The 23,248-nt window shown below is 32.3% G+C and overlaps 1 protein-coding gene and 1 long non-coding RNA gene across 2 annotated transcripts; both read left to right on the top strand.

Moving 5' to 3' along the window:
* The first annotated feature begins 12,344 nt into the window (after positions 1–12,344).
* On the top strand, positions 12,345–12,906 carry LOC131618197 (uncharacterized). Its single transcript, XR_009288760.1, has 3 exons — positions 12,345–12,397; positions 12,584–12,660; positions 12,838–12,906. It is a non-coding gene; the product is annotated as an uncharacterized LOC131618197 (long non-coding RNA).
* Positions 12,907–22,103: 9,197 nt separating this feature from the next.
* LOC131619949 (F-box protein At2g27310-like) lies at positions 22,104–22,913 on the top strand. Its single transcript, XM_058890988.1, has one exon. It carries the CDS (start codon positions 22,104–22,106, stop codon positions 22,911–22,913), a length of 810 nt encoding a protein of 269 aa, XP_058746971.1.
* The last annotated feature ends 335 nt before the right edge of the window (positions 22,914–23,248 follow it).

Genomic DNA, 23,248 nt, shown 5'->3' with positions numbered 1-23,248 from the left:
GTCACGTTAAAATTTTCCACAGCTCAGAAACTGTGGCCATATATATGATTTGGCCAGGGTTTTATAAGCGTAGACTAATGTTTGAAAACATTGAATCCAGACTGCGAAACTGTGGTATTTCCTTCAACTACCCACACTTATTTAACTGCAGATATTTTAAGCCACAAAGTAAAACCGCGGCCTATAATTTTGACTTCAAACTGTGGCGCAAGCCCAAAAAATTATACCCCGCCAGATTTTCCTTCTTTTATTCAGTTTCCCTCTCTTGATTATTTTGTTTTCTATTTTTTTTTAAATTAAAAAAAGAAAAAAAAGTTTAAAACATAAAAACATATCTTATTTTGTTTTCTATTTTTTTTAAGATTAAAAAAAAACTAAAACATTAAAACATCAAACACTTTTCCCTCATTCATCAAACACGTTTCTGATTCGGTGACCTTTCTTCTTCCTCTCCTCTCGCGCATAGCTCCGTCTCGCCGTTTCTTCCTCGAAAAAATCCAAAAGTCATCTCCGTTAATCAACTCTTTGCATTCTTAAACCCTAAACCTTCTCTATTTCTCCCTAAATCTTCTCTGCTTCTTTGCATTGTAAACCCTAAATCAATTTCCCTAAATCTTCTCGGTTTGACGAAGAAGTACAAATCCACGGCACTTCCTCGTCCCATTTGTAACATCCTATTTTTATTAGATTTAATTAATTAGGATTATTTGATAATTGATAATTGTTTATGTGTTTTATTTAATTATTGTTTGCGCGATAATTATTTAATTGGGTGGAAATATGTTATTTAGCTAATTAATAAATGGTAGAATTTTATTTGAAATTAGTTAAATGGGCTTAGTTGAGTGAGAAAGAGTATTAGGTGGGTTAAGCCCAATGAGATAATGAGAGTTAGAAGAGAATTTTATGAGTTAACCTAAATTAGATAGAAAGATAGAAAGAAAAGTAGAGAAGAGAAAAGAGGCAAAAGAGTAGAAGAGAGAAGAGAGGCAAAAGAGTAGAAGAGAGAAGAGAAGAGGATTGTAGATTTCTTGAAGTTAGAAGGAGAAATTCAAGAGGTAAGGGTTTGAATACAAATTCTTGTAGAATCTATGATTGGGTAATGTTGTATGTGTTAAAAACATGGGATTTCACTTTGGGTATTTTCATAATCCATGAGATTTGTATTGTTTGATGTTGTTTATGCTTGGAATGGGTAGAAATAACATGTAATTCATGATTCTTTACTTGATTCTATGGGTGGGTTTTGATTTATAACATGTTGGATGAAAAGAATGTAAAAACCTAACTTTGGGATTTGGGTGAAATTCATGGATTTGCATAATTAATGAAACTTTGATGAATCTAAGGATACATATGGGATATGTGTATGTTATGTATGTGAAATTCGTGTGCAAATAATGAACTGAACTGTGAATTGAGTGATGAAATGAAAAAGAGGGAACTGTGCTGAGTTTACACAGAAAATTCACTTCTGCGCTGTGTTCGCGACGCGAACGGAAGGTGGCGGCGCGAACTGAATGAATTCTGAAATGATTTGATTCTGCCTTGTACTTCGCGGCGTGCACATGTGGATGCGGCGCGAACTGAATGCATTTTTGAAATACATTGTTTCTGTCTGTTACTTCGCGGCGCGACCAAGGGTTGGCGGCGCGAACTATATTCAAAAATATTTTCTTGTTTGTTTAAGACTTGACTTGCATACCTATTACTTCTATATGTTCAATATGTGTTATTAATTGATTAAATAACATGTGTGAGGTGTAATTGAATGTATTATGTAATGGAATGCTAAATTATAATTGTGTTGAGATTGGATTGAATTGCATGTTGTGTAATGTTGTGCAAGGTTGGGAAGATGTGATTGTGTAGTTTAAGAGATAGAGAGATCGTCTTAAATGCATGAGTCTTGTTTTGTTGCACACGTACACAAGCACGAGTCTTTGAAAGTGGCAATGTTGGGTAATCTCGCGAAGGTTATTTACTTGTCCCAAACCTAACGAGTATGGGGTTTGAAAGCTTAACGAGTATGGGGCTTTGAGGTGGTTATCTAGTCTAGAGAGAATGACAATCGGCATGACCGGAAATGATAACGGAGGGATCCACATGCATATCGCATAGAGTCACACTTGAGTCGCACGTGTCGGTGTGAAATGTTGTTATGTGTGATTATGTGGTATGAATGTGTGGATGCGAATTTGATTGATATGCATGTATGTGGAATGATGAATCATTTTATATGAATTAGAGAATGTGATGAGAATGAGATATATGTGATTAATACATATTTGATGTGAAATGTGAAATATATATGTATGAGTGATATATGTGTATATATGTAAATTGTCAATATACGAGGTTGTGAATTAATTGTGATGATTAATTGTATTGAACATGTTAACTTTATATTGGAGATAAATACATGTTTTGAGAAAAGTGAAGGATTGTGAAATGTATGCTTACTTATGTTGCATTTCCCATTATTATATTTTCTATTTAGAATTTGAATTCTCACCCTTCTGTTTGAATGTTACCCTTCGTTGGTAACGTGCAGGTTCAGAAGAGTAGTTGCTTGATTCGTGACTTAGCCGGAGGGCTCCGAGGTTTCGTTTTGATTAGGTAGAGAGTCACATGCTCTGATCATGTAACACTTGGGGGTTTTCTTAGAATTATGTTCATGTTTGAATATTGTTATTTTATATGGTTCGATAAATATTGGATGTATGTGATAACATTTGGATATGTTGATTTAAAGGTCTTTGTAGCCTATGATTGTGATTTTCAAGTGACAAAGATATAGATGTTGTTTGAATTTGGTAGATGAATATAGTATGGGATATATTCATTGAAATCTTTAATAGCAATTTGAATTGTTTTTCCGCAAGCGTTTATGCATAATGTATGAGAACATGAGATTACATTTGTGTTACAAAATGATCTTTGCATATTAAGAATGTTGGATGTTTTGCTTTAGGTTTTCATTGTGATGAAAATAACATGTGACTCCCTTTTCCTTATGCATGATTACTCTGTGTGATTGAATGATATATTTGGGGTTAGAAAAGGGGTGTTACATTAGTGGTATCAGAGCAGGGTCGACCAGTTGGTCAGAGTCGTTAATGTCTTTAATTCCGTTGTATTAGATTTGTGTATCTGACACGATCGATACTGTTTTGTTTGTTTTGGGTTGTTGGTTGTCGTAGGACGATGATTGCTGGAAGGAATGATGATGCCATTGCTGATGCATTGAGGATGTTGGTTGGATCTCTTGGCCAAATGCCTCAAGCTAATGCTGGAAATTGGAATGGTGATGATGATGAGTACCGTGCTTTAGGGAAGTTCCAGAGGAACAATCCTCCTATCTTTGAGGGTGAGCATGAACCGGATAAAGCTCAAGCTTGGTTGAAGGCGATTGAGAAAATTTTTTGAGTCATGAATTGTACCGATGCTCAGAAAGTGAAGTTTGGTACTCACATGCTGGAAAAGGAAGCTGAGGATTGGTGGGGCAATATGGCTCAAAGATTTGATGAGGAAGGTATTCAAGTTACTTGGGATCGTTTCCGCGATGCATTTTTGGAAAACTATTTTCTGGAAGATTGCCGTGGAAAGAAAGAAGTGGAATTCCTTGAGTTGAAGCAAGGAAATGGTACCGTGGTGGAGTATTCTGCTAGATTTCAAGAGCTTATCAAGTATTGTCCTCACTACAATACTATGAATGCGGAGAGGTCAAAGTGTTTGAAGTTTGTCAATGGTTTGAGACCGGATATCAAGAAGGCGATTGGTTACCAGCAGATTACCCGTTTTGCTGAGTTGATCAATAAGAGTCGGATTTATGATGAGGATAGTAGGGAGAGTGCTTCTCACTACATGGCGATGAATGATAAGAAAGGTCAATTTCGTGGAAAACCATACGACAATAAGAAGAAAGCTGGTTTTGGCTGAAAGCCAAGTGGGGGAGGATCTAGTGCTCCGATTTAGTGTTTTAAATGTGGAGTTGAGGGACATCGTGCTGTTAATTGTTCCAAAGTCGAGGTAACATGTTTCAAGTGTGGCAAGAGTGGTCACAAAGAAAACGAGTGTAGAGGTGGTTCGAAGGTGACTTGCTACAATTGTGGAGAGCAAGGTCACATTAGCACCAAATGTGATAAGCCAAAGAAGGAACAAGCGAAAGGGAAAGTGTTTGCATTGTCTGGTGCGGAGGCTTCTACCGATGATAGGCTAATCCAAGGTACGTGCTTCATTAATGGTACACCTTTTATTGCTATTATTGATACCGGTGCGACACATTCTTTCATTTCTTTGGATTGTGCTAAGAGATTGAATCTTGTGTTATCTGATATGCGTAGAAGTATGGTTATTGATACACCTGCTATGGGTTCTGTTTCTACTTCTTTTGTGTGTTTGAATTGTCCTTTGAGTATTTTTGGTAGGGATTTTGGGATTGATTTGGTCTGTCTTCCGTTAGAGCAACTTGATGTGATTTTGGGTATGAATTGGTTAGAATTTAATCGTGTGTATATCAACTGTTTTGATAAGACTGTTATTTTTCCTGAGATTGGTGTTAAGGAAGATTTGTTTTTGTCTGCGAAGCAAGTTGGTGAATCTGTTCAAGATGGGGCTGAATTGTTTATGTTATTGGCAACCTTAGATGTGCATTAGAGGAGAACCATTGATGAATTGCCAATAGTTTGTGATTTTGCGGAGGTATTCCCTGAGGATGTATGTGATTTACCGCCGGAACGTGAAGTTGAGTTTTCGATTGATTTAGTTCCTGGAACTAGTCCTGTATCGATGGCTCCATATAGGATGTCTGCTTCTGAGTTGAAAGAGTTGAAGAGACAACTTGAGGATTTGTTGGAGAAGAAGTTTATTCGTCCTAGTGTATCGCCATGGGGTGCACCTGTTTTGTTGGTTAAGAAGAAGGAAGGTTCTATGAGGCTTTGTGTTGATTATAGGCAATTGAACAAAGTGACAATTAAGAACAAGTATCCACTTCCAAGGATTGATGATTTGATGGATCAGTTGGTTGGAGCTTGTGTGTTTAGCAAGATTGATTTGAGGTCTGGGTATCACCAGATTCGTGTGAAGGCGGAGGATATTCAGAAGACTGCTTTTAGGACGAGGTATGGTCATTATGAGTATTCTGTTATGCCGTTTGGTGTGACCAATGCACCTGGTGTATTCATGGAGTATATGAATAGGATTTTTCATGATTATCTGGATAAGTTTGTGGTTGTGTTCATTGACGATATTTTGATCTACTCCAAGAATGAAGATGATCATGCTGAGCATTTGAGGATTGTGTTATCGGTGTTGAAGGAGAAAAGGTTGTTTGCTAAGCTTTCGAAGTGTGAATTTTGGTTAAAGGAAGTGAGTTTTCTTGGCCATGTGATTCTAGTGGAGGTATTTCTGTTGACCCGTCGAAGATTGAGGCTATATCTCAATGGGAAGCTCCTAAGTCTGTTTCTGAGATTAGAAGTTTTCTTGGTTTGGCTGGTTATTATAGGAAGTTCATTGAAGGATTTTCTAAGTTATCTTTGCCGTTGACGTTGTTGACTAGGAAATGACAAGCTTTCATTTGGACTTCGCAATGTGAATCGAATTTTCAAGAGCTTAAGAGAAGGTTGACTTCTGCTCCTATTTTGATTTTGCCAGATCTGTTTGAACCGTTTGTGGTGTATTGTGATGCTTCATTGTTGGGTTTGGGAGGCGTTTTGATGCAAAAAGGGCAAGTGGTAGCTTATGCTTCAAGGCAACTTAAAGTTCATGAGAGGAATTATCCGACACATGATTTAGAGTTGGCCGCCGTTGTGTTTGTTTTGAAACTTTGGAGGCATTATTTGTTTGGGTCAAGGTTTGACGTTTTTAGTGATCACAAGAGTTTAAAGTATTTGTTTGATCAGAAAGAGTTGAATATGAGGCAACGAAGATGGTTGGAATTCTTGAAGGATTATGATTTTTGTTTGAACTACCATCCTGGAAAAGCGAATGTTGTAGCCGATGCATTGAGTAGGAAATCATTGCATATGTCTATGTTGATGATTCGAGAATTGGAATTGTTGGAACAATTTAGAGATTTGAGTTTGGTTTGTGAAGCGACGTCTTTGTGTGTTAAGCTTGGTATGTTGAAGCTTACTAGTGGTATTTTGGATGAGATTAGAGAAGGCCAGAAATCGGATTTAAGATTGGTTGACATTATTACATTGATTAACCAAGGTAAAGGTGGTGATTTTCGGATTGACGAGAATGGCATTGTGAGATGTCGTGATCGAGTTTGTATTCCGGATGTTATGGATTTGAGAAAGAGAGTTCTTGAGGAAGGGCATAGAAGTGGTTTGAGTATTCATCCCGGTGCTACTAAAATGTATCAAGACTTGAGGAAAATGTTTTGGTGGCAAGGTATGAAGAAGGATATAGCGGAGTTTGTTTATTCGTGTTTGACTTGTCAAAAGTCAAAGATTGAACATCAAAAGCCGTCTGGTTTGATGCAACCGTTATCTATTCCCGAGTGGAAGTGGGATAGTATCTCTATGGATTTTGTTTCGGGTTTGCCAAGGACATCGAGTAATTGCGAGGCAATTTGGGTCGTTGTGGATAGATTGACGAAATGTGCTCATTTTATTCCGATGAGGATGGACTATTCGATGGAAAGACTTGCTAAGTTATACATTGAGAAGATTGTGTGTTTACATGGTATTCCGTCAAGTATCGTTTCGGATAGAGATCCAAGGTTCACTTCTAGATTTTGGGAGGGTTTGCAAAGTGCTTTGGGTACGAAGTTGCGTTTGAGTTCGGCGTATCATCCGCAAACTGATGGTCAATCGGAGAGGACTATTCAGTCGCTTGAAGATCTTTTGAGGTCTTGTGTTTTGGAACAAGGAGGAAATTGGGATAGTTTCTTACCTTTGGTTGAGTTTACGTATAACAATAGTTTCCATTCGAGTATTGGAATGGCACCTTTTGAGGCTCTTTATGGTAGAAGGTGTAGAACTCCTTTGTGTTGGTATGAATCGGGAGAGAGTGTTGTGGTTGGACCCGAGTTAATTCAAGAGACTATGGATAAGATTAAGATGATTCAAGAGAAAATGAAGGCTTCTCAAAGTCGTCAGAAGAGTTACCATGATAAAAGGAGGAAGGCTCTTGAGTTTGAGAAGGATGATCATGTGTTTCTTCGAGTTATGCCAATAACGGGTGTTGGTAGAGCATTGAAGTCGCGTAAGTTGACGCCGCGTTTTATTGGTCCTTATCAGACTTCGGAGAGAGTAGGTGAAGTGGCATATCGGATTGCATTGCCACCGTCTCTTTCTAATCTTCACGATGTGTTCCATGTGTCTCAATTGAGGAGGTATATTGAGGATCCATCGCATGTTGTTCAATTAGATGATGTTCAAGTGAGAGATAATTTGACGGTTGATACATCACCTATGCGAATTGAAGATCGAGAGGTGAAGAAGCTTCGTGGTAAGGAGATTGCTTTGGTGAAAGTGGTATGGGGTGGAGTCGCCAATGGTAATATCACTTGGGAACTCGAGGATAAGATGAAGGAATCGTATCCGGAGTTGTTTGTTTGAGGTAATTTTCGAGGCCGAAAATCTTTTAAGTGGGGGAGAGTTGTAACATCCTATTTTTATTAGATTTAATTAATTAGGATTATTTGATAATTGATAATTGTTTATGTGTTTTATTTAATTATTGTTTGCGCGATAATTATTTAATTGGGTGGCAATATGTTATTTAGCTAATTAATAAATGGTAGAATTTTATTTGAAATTAGTTAAATGAGCTTAGTTGAGTGAGAAAGAGTATTAGGTGGGTTAAGCCCAATGAGATAATGAGAGTTAGAAGAGAATTTTATGAGTTAACCTAAATTAGATAGAAAGATAGAAAGAAAAGTAGAGAAGAAAAAAGAGGCAAAAGAGTAGAAGAGAGAAGAGAAGAGGATTGTAGATTTCTTGAAGTTAGAAGGAGAAATTCAAGACGTAAGGGTTTGAATACAAATTCTTGTAGAATCTATAATTGGGTAATGTTGTATGTGTTAAAAACATGGGATTTCACTTTGGGTATTTTCATAATCCATGAGATTTGTATAGTTTGATGTTGTTTATGCTTGGAATGGGTAGAAATAACATGTAATTCATGATTCTTTACTTGATTCTATGGGTGGGTTTTGATTTATAACATGTTGGATGAAAAGAATGTAAAAACCTAACTTTGGGATTTGGGTGAAATTCATGGATTTGCATAATTAATGAAACTTTGATGAATCTAAGGATACATATGGGATATGTGTATGTTATGTATGTGAAATTCGTGTGCAAATAATGAACTGAACTGTGAATTGAGTGATGAAATGAAAAAGAGGGAACTGTGCTGAGTTTACACAGAAAATTCACTTATGCGCTGTGTTCGCGACGCGAACGGAAGATGGCGGCGCGAACTGAATGAATTCTGAAATGATTTGGTTCTGCCTTGTACTTCGCGGCGCGCACATGTGGATGCTGCGCGAACTGAATGCATTTTTGAAATACATTGTTTCTGTCTGTTACTTCGCGGCGCGACCAAGGGTTGGCGGCGCGAACTATATTCAAAAATATTTTCTTGTTTGTTTAAGACTTGACTTGCATACCTATTACTTCTATATGTTCAATGTGTGTTATTAATTGATTAAATAACATGTGTGAGGTGTAATTGAATGTATTATGTAATGGAATGCTAAATGATAATTGTGTTGAGATTGGATTGAATTGCATGTTGTGTAATGTTGTGCAAGGTTGGGAAGATGTGATTGTGTAGTTTAAGAGATAGAGAGATCGTCTTAAATGCATGAGTCTTGTTTTGTTGCACACGTACACAAGCACGAGTCTTTGAAAGTGGCAATGTTGGGTAATCTCGCGAAGGTTATTTACTTGTCCCAAACCTAACGAGTATGGGGTTTGAAAGCTTAACGAGTATGGGGCTTTGAGGTGGTTATCTAGTCTAGAGAGAATGACAATCGGCATGACCGGAAATGATAACGGAGGGATCCACATGCATATCGCATAGAGTCACACTTGAGTCGCACGTGTCGGTGTGAAATGTTGTTATGTGTGATTATGTGGTATGAATGTGTGGATGCGAATTTGATTGATATGCATGTATGTGGAATGATGAATCATTTTATATGAATTAGAGAATGTGATGAGAATGAGATATATGTGATTAATACATATTTGATGTGAAATGTGAAATATATATGTATGAGTGATATATGTGTATATATGTAAATTGTCAATATACGAGGTTGTGAATTAATTGTGATGATTAATTGTATTGAACATGTTAACTTTATATTGGAGATAAATACATGTTTTGAGAAAAGTGAAGGATTGTGAAATGTATGCTTACTTATGTTGCATTTCCCATTATTATATTTTCTATTTAGAATTTGAATTCTCACCCTTCTGTTTGAATGTTACCCTTCGTTGGTAACGTGCAGGTTCAGAAGAGTAGTTGCTTGATTCGTGACTTAGCCGGAGGGCTCCGAGGTTTCGTTTTGATTAGGTAGAGAGTCACATGCTCTGATCATGTAACACTTGGGGGTTTTCTTAGAATTATGTTCATGTTTGAATATTGTTATTTTATATGGTTCGATAAATATTGGATGTATGTGATAACATTTGGATATGTTGATTTAAAGGTCTTTGTAGCCTATGATTGTGATTTTCAAGTGACAAAGATATAGATGTTGTTTGAATTTGGTAGATGAATATAGTATGGGATATATTCATTGAAATCTTTAATAGCAATTTGAATTGTTTTTCCGCAAGCGTTTATGCATAATGTATGAGAACATGAGATTACATTTGTGTTACAAAATGATCTTTGCATATTAAGAATGTTGGATGTTTTGCTTTAGGTTTTCATTGTGATGAAAATAACATGTGACTCCCTTTTCCTTATGCATGATTACTCTGTGTGATTGAATGATATATTTGGGCTTAGAAAAGGGGTGTTACACCATTGTTGTCACTTTTCCACTCAATAACACCAATGTCTCAAAACTATCTCTAGCTTTTCCACTCTTCCCTCTTTCAGATTCCCTCTTTCAGATTTAAAGTCTCTGCCATGGTTTCCACCGTCACCACCACTAAAGTAGTCCCCGCCGTCATTGTCGGCGGCGGAAGAGTTGGAAAGGCTTTACAAGACATGGGAGAAGGCTAAGACGTTCTTGTGAAACGTGGAGATTCAATTCCTCTTGATTTTGAAGGTCCTATTTTGGTTTGTACTATGAATGATGATCTTGATTATGTTCTTCAAACCACTCCTCTTTCCCGATGGAACGATATATTGCATCATTTTCTTTCCAACTTAAATGCTGATTTTGTAACATAACTATCACAATTCTTTAGGCTTGTTTTGATAATTAATATAAGTGCTTATGAACTAACTATGGGCCTGTTTGGGTAAACAGCTTATTTAAAACTTGCTTATCAAAATAAGCACTTATGAAATAGCTTGCATAAGCTATTTTTCTAACAATAGATACAGTAAAGTATATCCAACTGTTTTGACTTTCATACAAGTTATAAGATGTTTTCAAGTTGTTCTCGTGAGCTCTTTTGATCAGTCATGCTAGTGATTATGTTAGTAGATAAGTTCAAATAAGTTAATCCAAACATGTCTTTAGATTCGTAAGTATTGTTATTGTTGATTGGTGTGGCAGATTTGGAGAGTCTCCTATTGATGGTAAGACGGATTCCAATCCTGAAGGATTGACAGCTGCTTATGGCAAGTGGTCTTTGGCTGTTTCTGAAAGATTAGTGGTTGTTTATGTTTATATTGATGCAGGTATGGTATGGTGTGAGAGTGCAGTTGGTTTTGTTGAATGGCATTTAGTTTGGGAATTGATTGCAATATGGTTTTAGGTATATGGATGTTGATAATTTGATGTATGTTTCCTTGGTTTTTTTATATGCAGGATTTTTGATGGTGTTGGCTTGTGATGGTAGATTGGTGTCAATGCAAGTGAATGTGTATGTATTTTATATATATGCTTGAGACCGATTTATTTTCTCTTATGTCGCAAGTTGATTGAATGGATTTGTTTTCCTTCTATTCCTGGTCCTATTGTTCTCGTTGTAGATTGCCCAACTGAATCTCACTTGGAAGCATTATTGTCACCAAAACTTATATTAATTTATATATGATGATCAGGTTCTTGGCAACAAGTTTGATACTAAGTTGCTTGAATCAATTGATGCAAGGTGAGTTCATGAATAGATTGAATATCTCAGTATCTGGTTTCCTAATTTGACAATCCTTATTTTTCTTTGCCCATCTTTAAGTCTTCCTATAACATTGACTAATTAAAGGTTATTGAGAAGTTTCTTCATCAATTCCATTGTGTTTCCTTTTTCTTTTTTAGTGACTCACAGAAGGACATCTTCTTGGCCACACAAAAATTTTTATTAGCTCCTCGAAAAGAGTTTAGTCCAGTATACTTCAAACTTAGAGGTGACACCCCCTGTCTTCTGAGTATTTGTTGCATTTCCTTTTGGTTACTTGTTTGATATAGATAATTGAATACTGCATTTTGATTTGTGCAGGAAGCAGTTGGTGCGAGAGTTAGGTTTATAATTACTCACATTACTCCAAAGAGACTAAGTTTCTGTTTGGTTATTAGAACTATCTAATGCTGAACTCTGTGTTTTATGACCATGTTAATTGTCAGACGGCTGCGATTCTCGTGCAGCATAGTAAAAGTTGGAGAAAGGCAATAACTTCAATGTACTTGAGGAGAATACAGTGCCGAGATCGGAGATGGGCTTTCTTGTTGCAACCATCAAAATACTTTTTTAGGCCGAAATTCTCGGACCATCATTGCTTTCAGTCTTTATCACCTAATACCACCGTGAGAGAATATTCTTCACATGGTGGTATTATCAAAAAAGATCTCTTAGGTTCATATTCATGTAGTAGTGTTTCATCTAGATATAGTTTTACCGGTCTGAACCATGGACAGATGCAAATATAATAAAGGTGGGCTCACAGCTCTTTTCTCTTACCTTTTTTTTCTTTTCTTTTTGCATCTCTATAATTTTAGTGAGTAACTTTAATTCGTATGAATGGAATTGAAGATGGTTCAGAATGGTGTTCACAAATGTTCAAGAAAATCCGAGTTGTGTTGAGGAAGAGAACACAATTCCTGAGGTGAGAAAGCTCATTCCAACAACTCTTAGTGTTTTTTTGGAATTTATGAATTTCTTAACTGATTGATGTGTGGATGTACTCTAGGAGGACCACAAGGATTCTAAGTTGGAGGAAAATCTCACCTCACAGCTTCCTCCAATTTGTGAAGAGGTATGTTAATATCCATCATGGATCTTGTCTAAAAAGGTTTACGTCGTCAACGTTCTAGGTATGCATTAACTATTTTCTTCATGTTTAACTATATTAAACTCATCTCAGAATCCTTTGTATGACTAGCTTCTTTCTTAAAACTTCATATACCATTCTCTTCTACCTATTTATGCACCATTTTTTACAATCATATTGTTTTTTTCCATGTTTCTTCCTTTAATTGTTGCTGAATGCCTATTTGCAGGTTACATAGCATATAACTTTGTCATAGGTGCTTACTCATATTGGGGCCCTAATGCTGGTTATAGTATCTATAACATGGTAAGACTTTATTTCATGTGATGACCAAGTGTGTACATAAGATTTTACCCTTCTTTCATTTATATATTGTTGCTTGCTTAAAATAAGTTTATTCCTGATATCTTAAGATAATTTTCTAATGAAACACGATGTTTTTTGGTATAAAATCATTTTACTAACTAGACTTTACTTTGTCAGACTAATGCAGATATGATATTTGGAGGGATTACAATTGTTTGTGGAATATTGGGCACTTTAGCAGGAGGCTATGATATTTGGAGGGATTACAATTGTTTGTGGAATATTGGGCACTTTAGCAGGAGGCTTTGCTCATATTCAACTAGAAGGCCTTCTGAAAGATTACATGAAAGAAGTTCTGTTGATGAGATTAGTGACACTAGGGAAGAAAATTATCATATATGGAGTATGATTTATAATTAACTACTTCTAGGGATGATGATATGTTTGTAGTGTTTATAGCAAGTCTTTGTCACTTAAGTTTTATATTTAGTTTTGGTGCAGGTTTATTAGATATATAATGTGGTTTATCAATCATATAGTGATGCTATTGTCATTGATGTGTAGACAGTAAAATAATTTGTATTCATAAAATTATAGTAATCAAATTTTAAATTCTTTAAAATTGGCGCAAGTGATTGCTGTGTTGGATTAATATAAGCCACTAAATTTATTTACATTAAATTTATACTAAACCGTGGCAAGATTAATAGTTTAGAATGCACAAAATATAACCACGGTTTTAAATTTGTGGTCATAACCAAACCGCGACTATACCTTGAACCAAAACTGAATGCTAAACGTTAAATTGAAACCGTGGTTTTACCATATGGCCACAGTTCTGTAATCATGACAAATATAAACCGCGGCCTTAATCAAACTACCTAAACTGTGGCCTATAAAAGCCACGGATGTCAAAAAAAGTGGTATATACCAAAAAACCGTGGACTATACTTTAGGCCACGCCCGCATATCCCACAGTTGGATTTTCGTGGCCAAACCGTGGCCTCAGCGTTACGCCACGGTTATTTTACATATAGCCTCGGTTTCTTGGCCGTGGCAGAAGACCTTTTTTTTTGTAGTGATGATACTGAATCGAAAATTGCAGAATGCTAAACAACACAGAGAATTGTTAACTAGTTCAATGCAACAACACTAATTTGGGAGCTACCAAGCCAGGAAGGAAATCCAGTATGACAATATTAATTCAAAGCCTAAACAGTCGTAGCTTACAACTTGTCACTTAATCACTATCTCGTGCAACTTATACCTAGAGATCAACATCTAGATATGAGAGATCACCATCCCACTTCCTAAATCACCTTAGTGATATGTAACAGTCTCAATCTCAGTGACCGTATCAAGAATAACCTAGTTTAAAAGATTACACTTCAAATACAAAATACTTGGTTTGTCTTAAAAGCTTCAACCAAGAACAATACTCAATTCAAATGTTAAAAGTTTTAAGAGTGAGAACAATAACTTGACAAACAACCAAGTAACAATCAGTCTACCACATGGTATCAAAAGATACATGGGTGACTTAAAACACAAGAGACTCTCAAAACCTAAGAATTATAATCCTTTCCCTAATTTTACAATTGTGTAAGACTTAGTTACATTAGGTCTAGGGTTCTCTTGAAATAGTCTTTAATAGTCTACGGGCTTCGAAAAACTTTACTTGATCCATAAGCTGAGAGATGCAACAAATCTGCAGTGAAATCTTTTTTAAATTTTGGAACAAATCTTCAAGTTTCCTAAATTATCTTAATCATCCAATTTTAAAAACTTTAATTTTGTTGGAGATTTGATTCACTTGCATTAGATTAATTCTTCTTGACCCGCGTAATTCATTGAGATACATCCAAAAAGATATCAAAAAATCAAATCAAATATGTAAGATTCCAAGTAACCTGTACTGATGTTCTAGATTAGAATGTCACAATATCAGTCATGACATCTGGTTTTCAATGTAAGTTCATACTCAGCTGTATGAGTATATCAACATGTTAAGACAACTTGCTTAACATCCTTCAAATAACAATATTTTAACAATATTTTAACAAAATTCTGCTAATCCTAAATCCATGAATCTAAAAACGGATCTAACAATTAGACAAAAAAATAAGAGACGAAGATCGTGTAAGACGACCGTCTCTTAGAAGAGGAAAATGTAACCTAATGAGTATCCATCCTAAAAATGAAATATCATATGTTTTGAATAAAAGGAACATAGAGTATATATTTTAATGTTGGGTTCAATATGTTTTGGTAAAATATTTCTTTTGGTCCCGTATGTTAAACTCGGAGTTCATTTTAGTCTCTTAACTTTAAAAAGTTTCATATTGGTCCCTTAACTCTTCAAAAGGTTTCATTTTAGTCCTTTTCATCATATTAGCGGCTGATTTTTGAGTTTTTTTCATCGTTAATATGACAAAAAAAAAGAAGCTAAAATAACACTTTTTGAAAAGGGTTAATGGACCAATATGGAACTTTTCGAAGTTAAGGGACCAAAATGAATCTCGAGGTTAACATACGGGACCAAAAAGAATATTTTGTCATATGTTTTTGATCTATTTTTTTTTGTAAGCAAGTTGAATTGATTAAGAACGAATGTTCTATGAAACTCGATTATAAAAAGAGATACGAATCAAAAAAAGAAAATTACCCACTAAATAACACCTAACTTAAGTAAAATAAAGGGTTTTTGCTAAACTCATAAAAATTATAATTGGATTGAGTAATTTTCCCGATATATGACCACCTCCAAATTAACGCTTTGCAATCCCAAACAACGTCCCTCGCATTCCAAGCGGTATTCCCGATATTCTTAAATATTTTGATCCATATTGTAAGTATCAGATATGCCTAAGAGGGGGGGGTGAATTAGGTTTTCAAAACTTAATCGGTTTAATGAGAATGCTTTTACTAACTTTTTGGTTAAGTGTTTGAAGGTTTAGGATGGTTCTTATCTTTTTCTTTGTAATGGTGATGAAAGCGGTAAAAGCGGAAAGATAAAAGACACAACGATATATACTGGTTCCCCTCACAATCCAAGAGTACTCCAGTCCCCTTTCAAACACGAAAGAGATTTCACTATAGTTAGAATAATTGTACAAGCCTATGCCTACTATCTAACCTATAGGGTGATCAAAGGTTCTTAACACCTTTAAGATCAATCAACACTATTGTGGACGAAGAACAATCCTCTTCAAACACACCACTTACTTCCAACAATCCTGGATAGTAAGGAAAAAGTTTTCTTTTGAATTTATACAAGAGTTTATAAAGATGAATAATATATCAATCTTGGATTGATCTTCCCTTTCAAGCAATTATCAATGATAGTATAGTGCTCAATGTTTATGATGAATGATATGAATTTTTTCTGGGCATGTATGGAACACTAATGCAGAAAAAATATCAATGTGAAAGTTTGAATATCAAAGAGCACTTGGTGTGAAATTTGAGAGAATAAATGTATATAATTGCAAAAATGAAAGAGGTAAGTATGAAATCTGAAAGTGAGGATATATATAATGTCTTAACACCCCTAGGAATGAGTATGATTCAATGAACAAGTGCAATGTTTGAGTGAAATAAATTCTGATCCGTATGCACCAAAACAAAATGAACAAGTGCTACTGTTTCAGTCGTAACGGGTTACGAAAATGCCCGTAACCGGTTACGCTATACCGTTGTAGAAGAAATTTTGAAAAATGCGTTTTCGTAACCGGTTACACCAAGAACCATAACCGGTTACGCTGGAAAGAAAAAGAATTCCAGAAGCAAAAGGGAGTGTGGCTGCGTGACCGTAACCGGTTACGCCTATAACCGTAACCGGTTACACTGAAGGAAGACACAAAAAATTTGTTTCTTAAGACTTCTAAAATGCAAAGATTTTTTAGAGACAGGAACTAGTGACTTTATGCAATAATGTATGTATTTTGAGCACTATTTTATCAAGATAATAATATGTTTATACCTTAACTCCAAAAGTCTTCAAAAGTTGTTTTAAGAAACTTGATGCTATATTGAGACTTGGATTGAATGCTCTTTGAATCTTTTTCTCATCCTTTCTTGATAGTTAGATATCCATGTTGTCTTCATCAAAACCATTTGATTGAGAAGCTTGTTTCTACACATATAAACTATCAAAATTTATTTTTTGTCCCTATAAAAAAGTGACATATTTTAGTCTCTACAAAATTATTATGCATGTATTTTTGTTACTACTCTTTAACTAGTGTGTATTTTGAATAATTATTTTACAGACATGTTTAGAACATTATAAAAAATACTCAAAATTTGATTTTTTTAAGTCGAAATTTTCATTAATTTTAATATTATCTTTTAAAATTTAAAAAATAATATTTATTTCTTCTCATTTTAAAATTTCGTAAATAAATATTTTACAGTATTTTAAATATTAAATATGTATAAAAAAATTCAAAATTTAAAATTTTAAGGATAAAAAATTTTAAAAATAAGAGGGACTAAAACTATATACATATAAACTAGAATTTGAACTCGTGCGATCCACGAAAATTTAATTATAACATTTTTCATATTTATTTAATATTTTTTTAATATATATACCTTGATGAGATTTCACTCAATTTTAAATAAGAAAATGAAATTAATTTGTTTATTAATATATGAACTCGAATATTCTTTTTTATTTTTCGCTCATTCCCTTTCCATATAGAAAATTGAACGAGAGGATCTCTAATACATATAAAATAAAAATGAATTTTTTTAAATAAATAAAAAATGATAATATGAAAAAAATAGTGGAAAGTTAGAGAGAATATATTTTTTTTAGAGTGGTCTCCTTCCTTCTGTACCGACTAATCCACCCGAGAGCATTACTGCCCCACGTAGCCTCCGAAAGTTGGTCCTATGCTCCTTCGAACTCAGGACCTCAAGGGGAGCATACCCTTGAGACCCAAACACCCTCCCACTAGGTCAACCCTCTCGAGAATTGTAGCGTGTTTCTTTTATTTTTGTTCAAAATTGTGGAAGTTATTTATGGATTGAGAACAATAAAATGATAAATATGAGAATTATAAAAAAAAAAATAAGAATTAGGTTTTTTTGTCAAGAGAATGGAGGTTATTTATAAATTAGTGGTTAAGTAATAAATTATATAATTAAAATTAAATAAAAAATATGTTAACTGAGTTTTATAGATGGTTCTAAAATAGGCTTGTTTCAAAAAACTAGTAGAGTGACTTATTAAAATGCTAAGTTAAAAAAGAAGGAAAAAAAAGAGAATTTATCCTAATATTTAATTAAATAAATAAATATTAGAATGTACTAAAAAAATGAAATGAATGAAAAGCCAAATAATTAAAATAAAGAAATATGGCTAGATAGTGCTAAAAAATAGTAGTTTGTTTTGTTGGTTTCTTTAGATTATAATTTATTAACTAATGAAACATGAAAATAAGGAGAGAAAAAAAAAGAAGAAGTTTATTTTAATAAAATAAAAGAGAACAAAGGCAAGTAAAACTCTAAATATATCATAAATACCGCAAACACATATACAATACCATCTATAAAGTTTCAGGCCAGTCTTGTTAATGATAAAAAATTATCTTGACATTATGAAATTGTCTCAAAATCTATAATCACTATCTAAAAAGACCACACCATACCATTTCAAATATTTTTTATCTTTACATCCTAATATCGATCTAAGCACTTGAGAGAAAAAAATATAAAAGATGCTTAAATGATTTTAGGCTTCTAAAAGTTATAAAAGACACTATAATAGCTACTTAGTGTCAATGAGTACAAAAAATGCAATAATTAAAAATTAAAATAAAGAAAAAAAGTTGATATAAAAATATGAAAATAACCAAGTCTTAGATATATATATATATATATATATATATATATATATATATATATATATATATATATATATATATATATATATATATATATATATATATATATAGAGAGAGAGAGAGAGATCATATGAGAATGCCATCTTTATATGAGAATATGAGAATGAATCTGAACCATTGGATTTTAAAATAAATGGTGAAGATTATAGGTGAATTTTTTTCTCTCTCCTACATCAATTATTTTAAAATGTAGGAGAGAGAAAAAAAAGATTCACCCATAATCTCCACCATTTATTTTAAAATCTAATGGTTCAGATTCATTCTCATATAAAAAAGTCATTCTCATATGATATGCCATATATATATATATATATATATATATATATATATATATATATATATATATATATATATATTCAACAAATAATGAGTACACAATATTTTTCTGTAAATAGTATAATAATATGTTTAAAGTAAAACACTTTTTGATATGTTTGCATATAAAGCTATGGTTTCTATGCAAGTAAAAATCATTACACCCTAGGTAAGTAAAAACCAAAAACCATTTCGGTAACATATTAATGTAAAAACATAGTATTAAAAAAAATTGATAAATTCTCAACTTATATGTTTATAAACATGAATAGAAAAATATTTGTGGTGAACAATTATTAATTATTATTTATCACATTAATAAATTTATTAAACATTATGAGTAATGTCCTACTTAAAAAGAACGTGCTATTGATTTTTTTAAATTAACTTAGTAAATTGATATTTATTAATTAATGAATAGAAAAATATTAGTGATAAAAAAATTATTAATTATTTTTCGTCACTTTAATAAATTAATTAAACATTATAAATAGTGTCCTACTTAAAAGGAATATGAAAACAATAATCATTAAAAATAAAAATTTGATTATTAATAATAAATAAATATTAATAAATAAAATTATTTAAATAACCCTAATTTTGGTTTCAAAATATATTTCGGTAAGTTAACAACTTTAATTAATAAGATTTATTGGAATTAAAATATGTCATATTTTAATAAAATTATAAATATTTATAAAATTGAAGAACATACGCAGCGCTTTAATGTAATATGAATATTTTTCTAGGTATAATTTATTCAAATAATTAAATTGAATAAAACTAAAATAGATGTAAAATTGTAAAGTGGAATCATCATATCATATCATATCATATTAAATTATAATCCTATAATTTCTTCCCTCCAAAACTCCCACCAAAATTAATTCACTTATTAATTAATTAATAATTAAAATAAAATTAATAATAATAATTATCTTAAATTAATATTAATAATAATAAAATTCATTTACCCACTAACTATTAACCAAAATAACCCATTACCCACTTCCTAATTTTAAAATTTCTTAAATTTATTAAAAAAATTAATAATAATAATGTTAAATTAAAATTAATGATAATAATAATCTTAAATTAATAATAATAATAATAATAAAATTCAAAACCCAAATTTTCTAAATTTATTTTAAAAACATAAATAATTAAATAATTAATTATTAATTAAAAATGTGAGAATCAATATATATCCTTTATATCTTATATATAAATGCAAGGTTGTCATGATGGCAACCCTAGCCATGTGTCATCATGATAACAAATATTGGCAACCTTTGACACATGTCACTCTAATATCAATCATAATTCTACTTTTTTAAAAATTGATTTTACATTAATAATTATTAATAAAAACTCTAATTTATAAGTACAAACTCTAATTATACAAATTCTATACTAAGATAAATAATAATAATTATTATTATATTTATAATAATAATATAATAATAATAATAATATTTAACCACCAGTATTAATAATAATAATTATATAATATCTAACTAATAATAATAATAATATTAATAATAATAATATATTCAATTAGCACTATTATATCTTATTATTCTAATTCTCATTTTTTATAAAAAAGTTTTTAATTCTCCAATAATAATAATAACATAATTATTATTCTAATATTCTTTTCATCTTACTCGCACGCTTTTCCCTTTTTCAATCTATGTTTTACTTATTTTCTTATAATTGATATTTTTTATATTAAAAATATAATTATCAAATTATTAAGAGCAAAATATACAAACTTGCCCGTGCATCGCACGGGCAAACTACTAGTTTTAGCTAATTAATTAAATGAAATCGTGTTGTTATAGAATAAACCGCTAACCCACTAACAATTAATAAAACTCTATCAAAATTTCCCGCCAAAATCTATAATAAATAATAATAATAAATAAATAATTAATAATAATTAGTTAATTAAATTAATTTTAATTAATTACAAATTCTCTCCACATTTTTTCTACACTTATTTTTTTACATAATATACCAAAGTATATTATAAATAATAAAAATAATTACTATTATTTTAACTTCCTATCTCTCATTGGCTTACCACGTTACCCATTACCCACTACCCATTAGTCATTACCCATTACCCATTTCCCACTATTTCATCCCTGAAACAAATATAAAACCATATTCAAAGTAAACACAACTATCTCTTTCTCATCTCATTTCTCAATCCATTTGTTCTCTCTTTCTCTATTTACTTTTCTCTCAATGCAGTAAATATAGTTTATTTGTACTTTTCTCTCAATGCAATAAGCACTCAAAGCAACACCACCTCCAAAATTAATTACATATTATTTCATTTCAAGCATTTAATCATGACCATTCTTCCATTTTATCTCTCATATATATGTTGAATAAATTGAATTGTGAAAATATGGAGAGTTAGAAGATGAATGTTTTTACAATATATTTTAAATTTGTTTTTATCATTCAATATTATAATAAATATTTCTTATTTTGTTGTCTTAAATTATGTATTACTTTGCTAATATTTTAGTTCAATTTTTTTTTTTTTAATTTTAATTTGTATTTAACTCTTTAATTGTTTTATTTAATATTTTATTAGAATTAGTTGGTTTATTTCATGCAATCTTTTCGAGTCTTATTTTTTTTAGGTAATCGAGAATAACAAAATTGTTTTTACATTTTATAATTTTAATTTTTATTAAAATTGTAATGATTTATTTAATTTTTATTTCTTTTTATATTTAACACTTTTTCAATATTTATGAATGAATTTAATATTAGATACAATAATCAATCAATAAAGATAATATGTGAATTAGTTTTTTTTACTTTCTTTAAATTTTAATATTTTTTATTCTTTAATTTTCCCATTTTCAAATTATATTAAAAATACTTTAATTTTCCCGTTTTCACATTATGTTAAAAATACAAATTATTAAATCATTGCTATTTTTTTTTATAAAATAATACAATCAATATAAAACAAAATTATATCAACATATTCTTTTTTAAAACCTTAATATATAATATAAAAATTCAATAAAACTAACCCGTGCATTGCACGGGTAGAACGTCTAGTTAAAAACCTAAAACATATATTTCATGCTGTGGCAGTTGGGCCAAGCCCTCTTTCATCGCTTTATTAACACTACCAACCCTAGTAAGCTCCTCCTCAACATCTTTCTTGTTACTTGGCCGATCATCATGAACAATTTACCTCCGGAGATCATTGACAACCACATTCTTCCCCTACTCGACGGAGTTACCTTAACCGCCTTATCCTCCGTCTCTTCCGAATATCGCCGCTTGATCATCAAAAAGGACGAACTATGGAAGAACATTTGTGCTTCCACGTGGCCTTTCTCCCTGCCGGACATTAACAGCTTCGTCTCTACCTTCCCTGGTGGTTACCGTTCCTTCTTCTCCGATGTGTTCCCTTCCCTTCACTCTAGTAATAATAATAACTCTCAGGTTCACTCTATTGATCATCCTCCCATGTGTATCTTACACCTCATTGATATGTATCTAGAGGGAGAATCACATCCTAGGTTTTCAATGAGTAAATCAACTGTAGTCGAGTCGAACTCTAATGCTGATGGTTATTGTGCCTTTCCGCATCTGCTTCATGTTTACATCCCAGGAAACAAAGAACTGTGGATGGACTACTTTCAAGATAATTTGAGGTTAAATTGGATTGTTATCAACGAAACTCAAAACTGTGCGAGGAGTTTGTTTGGTCCTAGTTCTAAACCGGTTTCGATTAAAAGAACAAGTAATACTATTGAGGTGGTGTGCAAGAATGTGATGCTGGGACAATGCAAGGATTATACGGAGATGGTGAAATGTTATATGAAGGTGAAGATCACCTGCAACTTGGACTCAAATTATAATGGACGAAACAAGGGGCGCCTTGAGGTTGGAATGGAGGACATGAATGGAAAGCGTGTATTGGCGAGGCATGCTAACATGATTATCCTAAATGCAATTCTAAATGGGGAGAGGAAGAAATTTTGATGTATCAAAACTACTTTATCAAATTCTTGCAGGTCAGATTATTATTATTAGAGAAAAAGGAGCATTGGTTGAGTATAATACTAATAGACTGAATATGTTTATACCAATTTTATTTTTCATGGATTTGGTTTTGGTTTAAATTGGATTGGATGTGTTTTAATTTTTCACTTTAGTCAAATATGCTTTGGAAAAGAAGTAGAATAGATAACAAGTAGCGGCTCTAGACTGTAGAATACCACAATTGATATTCATGTCCACAGAAATTTCCAGCCACTGATAAATGTTTTCCCACACCTTTCTCTCAATTTAACACAGTCCATGAATAGATGCTGTAT

The sequence above is a fragment of the Vicia villosa genome, linkage group LG7 (genome assembly GCF_029867415.1).
Source record: "Vicia villosa cultivar HV-30 ecotype Madison, WI linkage group LG7, Vvil1.0, whole genome shotgun sequence".
In the NCBI taxonomy this organism is placed as follows: domain Eukaryota; kingdom Viridiplantae; phylum Streptophyta; class Magnoliopsida; order Fabales; family Fabaceae; genus Vicia; species Vicia villosa.
Note: the sequence above shows the minus strand (reverse complement) of the source record. Positions and strands in the feature narration are given on the sequence as shown.